This window comes from Elaeis guineensis, chromosome 9, assembly GCF_000442705.2.
Source record: "Elaeis guineensis isolate ETL-2024a chromosome 9, EG11, whole genome shotgun sequence".
Lineage (NCBI taxonomy): Eukaryota > Viridiplantae > Streptophyta > Magnoliopsida > Arecales > Arecaceae > Elaeis > Elaeis guineensis.
The window spans coordinates 73111461-73120518 of record NC_026001.2 but is presented as its reverse complement, the minus strand read 5'-3'; the positions used below and the strand labels follow the sequence as shown (position 1 = coordinate 73120518).

At 36.3% G+C, this 9058-nt stretch overlaps 1 protein-coding gene across 3 annotated transcripts in view; it reads right to left on the bottom strand.

Moving 5' to 3' along the window:
• The window catches only part of LOC105034938 (serine carboxypeptidase-like 42), a 20106-nt gene extending 11591 nt beyond the window's left edge, over positions 1 to 8515 (bottom strand). The window contains exons 1-6 of one of the 3 annotated variants that reach the window (XR_012134342.1): positions 8171 to 8515; positions 7971 to 8078; positions 7785 to 7880; positions 7329 to 7421; positions 7077 to 7144; positions 6528 to 6833 (exon numbers count right to left, since the gene is read on the bottom strand). Coding sequence is in view for 2 of the 3 variants with exons in the window: in XM_073243517.1 (XP_073099618.1) it covers positions 6528 to 6833; positions 7077 to 7144; positions 7329 to 7421; positions 7785 to 7880; positions 7971 to 8078; positions 8171 to 8426 (927 nt within the window). In the remaining variant the exon portion in view is untranslated. Of the gene's footprint in view, positions 1 to 6527; positions 6834 to 7076; positions 7145 to 7328; positions 7422 to 7784; positions 7881 to 7970; positions 8089 to 8170 lie in introns of all 3 variants that reach the window. The other 2 variants (XM_073243517.1, XM_073243518.1) reach the window with 2 other exon arrangements.
• Positions 8516 to 9058: the final 543 nt, after the last annotated feature.

The following is a 9058-nucleotide window of genomic DNA, read 5'->3' as shown; positions in this document are numbered from 1 at the left end:
GTCAAGTTTCTAGTTAGATATTGTAATCAGACTTAACCAATTTATTTAGGGTTTATTTTTAAACAAATTAGGCTCCCACTATTTTCTCAGATCCCTACACTCCCTAGTAGAGATGTGAAAATCTTCGTATTAGTGATTTCTAGTGGGTGGTGCGGTCTCACCGATTGGCTCACCACCTCACCTAACAGTTATTGGTGATGGGTCAACCGATGAGTGGACAACTCTTGTCCAATGATTTTCTAATCATGGTGCATCCAAAACTTGTCTTAATTCATGAAGCTCACCGTGCCCGAATATTGTTCCAATCCTTAGTTAAGTCAGACCACTATTTGCACGAATTAGATTCCTGATTGGATCCCTCACCGTATCCGAATATTGAGCACAACCCATCCTCTAATCCATAGCATCCAATGCCTAATGGACATGGTTGCGTCTTCTCGGTGCAACTGAGCTACTGTAACCAGCCGAGAATAATCAACTCCGGGAAGACCCGCACATCCATAATAGTGGAAGACCTTAGACTTAATATTTTCTTAGAGAGATTTGATTTAGGTCTCATTAAACTTGACTTGACATAGTCATAACAATTATGACTAACCTAGTGGCATGGGTTAGCTCGAATTGTTAGCCACCTCAAATCAGAATTGGATTGACACATATGGCCAGTAAGTGAGACCGGTGGAAGAGATATGCCATTAACTTGACAAGAACGCATTCAATCGAGTAGCTCCCAATTAAAAATTAGTCAGTCGCATCTGTCCAACTTACCTTAGACACCAAATTATCGAACCAGAACAATTGGATTAGCCTACAATCCAGGCTCTAACCACTAGCCAAATTAGGTCTTAACTTGATCGAGTCACATATGAATATGATTCAACCTTGACCTAGACTTAATCCTATTAGACTGGTCAATTATTAGCTTTCATAATCCTACTAACTAACTTTTGATTCAGTTTGATCAACCGCTAGACCTAATTGAGCTACCCAAGTCGAACCCAATTTTATGAAATGGCTTAGATCTAAAATTCTCAATTTTAGACCTAATTTGATTTCATAGGCTTAATTCATTAATTAAGTCTTGGGTTCATAAACAAAAATGTAAAATAAATCCAGGATCTAGGTTTTGCAAAAAATAAATTTTAATTCTGATTAAGGATGAACGCGCAGCACCCCTATACGCCATAAAAATACCCATTGAATGGGAGGAGAGGGTCTTAAACCCTACTTTGTTCTTATGACCGGACGGGTATGAGAAACACCTTAATCAGAAATATTAATTTAACTACAAAATTAGTTAGATCTAAATTACATATCACATATATAATTTTAGATCTAACTTATACATGCTTTGCATACATCTCATGTATTAAAATCTGATCTAATTAGTATGCTTTCAGATCTGATACATCACATATAACATCTGAAAAATATGATTTAAATTGAACTATTCAATATAAAATCTATTCTAGACAGTTACTAGAACAATTCTACAACTAGTTTAGGCATGCAATAGATCAATCTTATGAATTAATTAAATTTTATTTTTTATTTTTTGATCTGAATATAACATTTATAATATCAAAAAATAGAGAATAAATTAGATCTAATTTATATTTTGATCACATTAAAACATAAAACTATAAGACTATTCATAGATTAAACTATTCCTAGTCTAGTCATGCATCTCATACATGTTAGATCTACTTAGATTTAATTTTAAATTTTTCTGATTTCAGATCCTATCAATCGGATGTGACATCTAAAATTCATCAATATCAGATAAATAAAAATAAAAATAGATCTAAATTAGATCTAAAATAGAGCCATCAATCTGGCTCTGATACTAGTTGAAGAAAAAATCAGCTTTTTCTTGTAGGATCTCTCAGATCTAATAGATCTGGGGCAGAATATTTTAAAAAAAATTATCCTACGATATTTCAGATCTAAGATCTATTAGATCTAATTCCTATTATCTGATATTAAATTTAAAATTAAATCTAAAATCATGAGAAATAGAGAAATACTCTAGGTAACTAGATTACCCTGTAGATGATCACAGCAATGCCGAGGTTCTAAAATAGCCACACAGTCGTCTGGCCTCTACCGATATCCACTCAAGCAAGATCTGGATCATCTTCTCCTTGAATCTTTGCTCCAAAAATTAGATCTGGATCTGATCTGGAAGATCTTCTGAAGCTGGAGCAGCAGCTTCTTGACAAATCTCTGCAGTCTTCTAATCAAAGAGCCACCACGCCTTGGACAAGCACCAAATGGATGCCCAACCTCTTGGACGTAAAGAGGGGAGGGAAAGGAGCAGAGGGGGCATGAAGAAGTGGAGAGGATTCAGGCTTTTGTTAGTTATTGTGCAGAGTCTCTAAACCCTAGGCGCAGACAGGGTTTAAATAGACCCTGCTGCGCCATGCAGTGCCACATCATTCGACCAATCAAAAAATTTTAATTAATTCTGAAAAAATTTTGATTGATAGAGTGATGTCATCTGATCATTTCAGATAACAATCTCCATAATTCCTCCTACTGTTGCACCAACACTGGATAAGCACAGTGAGATTGGCGCCCCACAGTCCAAGTTGATCAAGGGATCAGAGTCCTCATCTCATGGGACTCTATCCTTATCCACTTGGGGCGCACGCCCAATCTGAATATGGCACCCACTTTGAGGCCCAATTAATAGGTGGACACTCCATAAAAAAATCTCCAATGAGCTCTTGCCAAGTGGCCTTCAGTCCAAGGTCATGGGTCAACGTTTGACCAATGTCCTAAAACGAAAATGACAGGTGACAGGAATTAGCAGTGTTGTCTTAAATTTATCTCATGAATTAAGACAAGTCCTTTCTGAGCTGAACTGGCTCCAGTCAGACTGTGAGAAACCTTCTCAAGGTTCTCTGGATGAGTCAAATCACATTTGACTCAGTCGAGATAGAAAAGATTACACGAGGAGAAAGTTAGGCTCAATCGTGTGCTAGCACGATTTTTTGAACCTAATTGGATCTAATCCAAATCAATCGAACTAGACTAGCTCAATTGATGACATCCGGACCTAACTCTTGTTTGTGTGACCCAGTTAGGTTCATTTTCGTATGGTAATGAGACATGTCGTAATCTCATCATCGACATCATCGAAACTCCTTTGATGGACCAGAACTCTTCTGATTCAGACAATTAGAATGATCGATCATCAAGATCATTCTAATTCTCCCAAAATCCATCAGTGACATCAACAGTATATGGTGGCAACCCATCAGAAATTAAGACGAACCTCTCGGTGCAGCTACCTGTGTGATTGAGTTTTCTATCATGATTTCCGACTGAATTAGGATTAGGTGAACTCGTCAAACCCAATATCAGTTTTATGAATCAATCGATCGATCCAAGTCCGATGTGAAACCTTAATGAAAATTCTTTTTCATTATTTCACTCTGCCATGGCCATGGGCTTAAGGACTCAATCTTTCGATCATCATAGAACTACTCCTCTTATCTATCGAGATTGATAGATCCCATCTTGGTGCAATCTGGTTCCTACAATGAATATGCTATAGCCAACATACACTTAGGGTTCGAATGGCTAGGAGACGAGTTATGGTGTAGTCAAACTATAACACACTCAAGGTGAACTGTCGATGTACCTCAGGTCAAAGAACTAGACACACAGCTATAGTATCGAGCTAGTCATCGATGAGAAGTAGACTTCTTATGACTGCTCGAGGTGGTCATGCTCAGTACTCTCATTCTCAACGAATATCTGTACTCTCGCTCTGGTATCTCTACACTGTAGACTCAAGACACATCTATCCTAAAAAAGCGATCGTACACCAACCTTCTGATCGATCACCATCCTCATGATGATCCTATGGTCAGGAGCTGTTTATGAGTTAGTTATGTAAATTCATGTCTTAAATTTTCAACTCTTGAAAATATGAATTAACATTCCTACTAACTCAAAGGATGTATCACAGACATAATGTACACAATGTGATAGTAGAATAACCCTTTTATTCATTTATAGTCAAAATTATAAATTTGCCTTACATTTGTACAGAATGTGTCGACCAATCTGCATCTAGGCACACATCTAACACTTTATTCTTTGATAAAATTATGACATCCTATGTCTATATTATGACATCCTGCATTCAAAAAATCATAATTTTTGTTTATAGGATGTTATAATATAATGCAGAATATTATAATATACACAGAATGTCGTATTTTTTTTTAAAAAATAGAGATATTTTTGTAATTCAATATTTTCAAATGAAAAAGTCGATTTGCAGGTATTAAATGTATTTAGAAAGTGGTTGTAAAAAATATCCTTTCCATATTATGATATTTATAGCCATATTATGATAACCTGAACTATAATACGCCACAGGATTTATAATTTTTTTCCAAAAGATGGGGTATTTTCGTCATACAAAATTTTTAAACGAAAAAGCTGACTTGCGGACATTAAATCCACATTGAAAATGATGACTATGTGGATCAATCAAACAAGATGGTGCACTCTGTATCAAATTTTCTACACCGCCCGTGGTGCACAAAGAATTTCTCAATGAAGTCATGCATAGAAACTTCTGTGTGGACTCTGCTGTCAGGCATCAACTTTGCTTGCCTGATCATGTGTTAGGGTTTCATTAGGTGAACTGGATTTATTCCAGTCCCATAACCCTGCTAATTAAAACCAATTTATGAAACTCAATCATGTAATCATTACACAAAGTACAAGTTGCTGCATCATCATAGTAAGATTTTGAAGAAATATCATCTGAAACTCTTGGGACTCATTTGGTTCACGGAAAGAACTTTTCTTCATAGAAAGTAACTTCCCAGAAAGTTATTTTTTGAGAATAAAATTTTGGCATATTTGGTTGATCATGAAGAAATGACTAATTGCAGAATAGCTTATGTTTGGTTGAGTATTTATTTTTCTGAAAAAACTATATAAAATACCTATTATATTCTTAGTAGATATAAGATCATATATTTTTCTCCTAAACTTTATATAAATATAATATTATATTTATATTAATATAAATATAATATTATAATATAATATTAGACCATGATAATTTATTGTATTAATATAATACTAATATATATTAATATAATATTAATATTTTAATATAATAAATTCAATAATATAGATATAAATATCATATTAAATAAAATATTATATTAATATAAATATAATATTAATATTATATTTATATAAATATTAAGATAATATTATATAATATTATATTATTATTCAGTATTTCATCGTAACCGTCTACTGATATTTTACAAAATCTTAGCCATAATCTTAAAAAGATATTTTGGGAAAGAAAAAATATCATTACTTTTCATCGTATGAAAATGCCAAAACCCACCTCTATTATGGGTTTGCACTTCCCATGAAATGTGGGAAGTGACTTCCCATGGAAAGAACTTTTTTTACTCTATTTTCTCTTAAAATTTCAACTAAATAAGAGTTCCCTCTCTACTTTTCAGGAACTGCCTCCCCCCCCCTTCAGTTCCTGTCAATCAAATGAGTCTTTAGAAGATGATGGAAATTAAATAACTTGGTTTCAGTCCTATATTGCTCTTTTAACCAAAAGAAAACAGAATGTTCTATGTAATCCCTCAAGTATTTTTGTTCAATTTATATTTTCAATTTATACTTGTTTTGCCCCCAGAGTTGACATCTACAGGTCTAAATCTGAAACTAATTAAGCGAGGATGGCAAATTGGACCAAACCAACATAAACAATATATTTCAAGAACGTAAATAACTATTAAAAAAATATTTTATAACTAGATAAAACATTTTAAATTGTGAGCACCTGAGCAGGTATGTGCTGTTCCATATACTAGATATTATATAATGCTAAAAAAATTAAATAACACTTTCTAGCTAGATATTTTAAACAAAGTCTTAGGTTATTACAAACAACATCAAAAGCAACCTACTTTATGGTCCAATGAACTAGGAACACTGCAGTATGGATGTATTTGGGACTGACCATGGGATCAGGATTTTTGTCATTGCATTTAATTGGACTTGTAATGGGACCTTGACTCTTAGCCTAGCAAAGAACCTAGAGCTTAATTAAGTGGGATAGTTTGGGAGAACCCATGAACCCAAATAAATAATACCTTCCGGTTAGCTCTTTCTTTCTTTACCCAGAAGGTCAGACCGACTCCTTGATCTAATAGACTGGTCTACAACTTGGATCCAAACCCAATTTAGGTGGGAACAAGGTCCAGCTTGACTTGGACACAGAATCAAAAGCCATACACCACTGACGGGCCCACTTTCAGGTGTGGCACCATCCATTACAGTACTAATAATGGATGGATATATTGTGCTTGAAAAGGTAATGATAAAGGCAATTAAAACTCTTATTGCATAGAAGTACCTAGAAACAGGTTCTAAATATAATGATTAATCCATGAGATAGCAAATGTAGCTCGTGCAGCTTGATGATTGGTGGTGAAAAGAACTGAATGCTCGGATATACGTACCTGTTTATGGAGGATGATGGCTTGGTGTAGAATGGGAGGAGGACAGACATCGGCGGTGACGTCGTAGATGTTGATGTCGCTCCCCATCTCATTTCTTGCAGAAGCTAAGAAGGATATGCACCCTTCCTTCTTCCCTTCCCTTCTCTCCTCATATTCTACTGCTGCTTCTCCACCCATGTAGCCATATCTGAAGTCACACCAGCGAGAGACACCATGGAACGTCTCATCAGATATCACCCCATGCGACCAAAGGAAGGAGTAGGTTGCACTGGTATCTATCCCATAGTTCAGCAGTGGGTTCCCTATCTGCATGTCAATTTGTAAATGAAACATAACATCAAACATTGCTACATTCATAAGGATATATAGTAATTATTACAATTATCAGTTTATTTTGATGTTCTGATTTCTGACATTAATTTCTGATTCATATCTGCGCCATCAAAACCTATACAACATTGAAGGAAAATTTTATAAACAGTTGACAAGCTATATAGTATATACCACTGCGAATTAAGTCTATAAGTTAACATATATATGTGATGTTACCAGAATGCCATGGAGGTTAAACTCTTTGCACACCACCATCAACCATGCCAGCTGTGGTATATAATGCCCTGCACACGCAGTTAACACCTATCACTAGGGCACGTAAATTATCTTATGATATTAGCATGGTCACCACATGGTAATAATGACCCAGGGCCAGTAAAATAATAAAGAACACTGAACACTGAGTCATACTGACACAGATAAGGGTCGGACACTCATCAATTCAATGCTGGCCAGCTTGTCCTATACCTGCGTAGCTCTCGCCGGTGAGGAAAAGCGGGTGGCTGGTGTACTCGGGGAAGAGCTGGAACCATTTCCTCAGGAATGCCAAGTTCTCCTTTGCTGCAGTGCAGTATGAAGTGAAAACAAAAAGCCATATGTATGTATATATCTATATATATCTATACACATCCGAAAAGTACTCTAAACAGGGGAATAGAAAGTGGTCATAAATGGAGCCTAGAATGCCTCGTAAAAGGAGAATGTGGATTGGAAGAGTAGAACATTAATACGGCGTGTTAATGAGTTAGCAACTACTAATTGCCTCGTTATTCTCATGGCCAACCGGTTCTTTTTACTGTGTTTATTTTTTTTTTTTTTTTTTGATATTAAGACGTTTATTAATGCTTCAGTCCTGCTGCAACTATTTGGTGCCAGAATTCTCTGGGAGAAGGGGTAAAAAGGCTGAAACAAATGGAGACCTACCAACTTGCCAGTCATCGTAATTGTAGCCATCTCGCTTTTTATCACAGTAGGACCATCCCACTCCAGCCGGGGACTCCAAAAACAGCAGGTTAGCCACTGTTCATGTTCAAAAATAAATAAATGAGTAAAGGACATAAAAATGTAAACAATAAGAAAATTAGCAAGAAATAGAGGGCGATTGAATGCCTTTGTTCCATGAGAAAGGGTTTCTTCTAAGCCCTTGTCCATTGGGCTTGGGATAAAACGGTCCTAGCTCCGAGAACGCGCCACCACCAACAGAAGAACAGCCAGGCCCTTCACAAAGCTTACGAAATTATTAAAAATAAAAAAGAACATTATTAGACGCAGAGGAGTAGAGATAGCCATAGAGACTAAAATATATATACCTCCGTTGAGCCACAGGGTGATGGGTAGAGAGGAGGCATTGGCTTCGGCCTCTACAAAATAGTAGAAGAAGTTGGTGCTTTTAGTTTCGTCCAATGTAATGTATCCTGAGTATTGTTTGAATTCCACTGATGGTTGATTTGGAAGATCACTAACTAGATGTTCTAAAGAAGCGCCAAAGAGAAAGGGAAGGAAAGATTGAGATAATACTAAAACTATAAAAGGGGAAAGAAAACAGCTTAGTCTGTGAGAGGCCATGGCCTGAGAAGCCTGAGAACAAGAGACGAGGCGAGAGCTATGAAAATGTAGAGAGAGAGAGAGAGAGAGAGAGAGAGAGGTTATCAACGGCAGCTTTGCATGGCCCAGCTTTCTCTTGCATCCTTTCAAGAGAATTTGCGGAAATGACAGCCTCTTCCTCGTGATTTACAGAAAGGCCACTGGTTTGAGCAAGTTGTTACACGTGAGCGGTCAAAAGAAGCCATTAATTTCCGGGGTTAGGTAAAGTCTCAGATGGACACCCTCCCCTTTTCGTGAGCTGGGTCAGGACATGTTCAAAGGCTCCAAGTTTGGCCTCATTATAGTCTTTGGTCATCCGGCTAGGCTTGAGACGTTTTTTTTCTCTTTTTCCTTCCATGATTGCTAAGCTTTCTCCTTCATCATCTGCCATAATTGCTATAGTGATCTATGAAGTCCTCTATAAAAGGCTTTGATATACGGAGGCCAGTCACATTAAATGGATCAGTTGTAAGTTGTACATGGAGAAATGACTGGAGTTTGGGAAGGTATTCAGGTGACAATTCACCAGCAAGGAGCAAACCAACTTTGGGTATACGGTGACTCTATACTATAATTCAATGGATCCTTAATATTTCTATATCCATACATAAAAT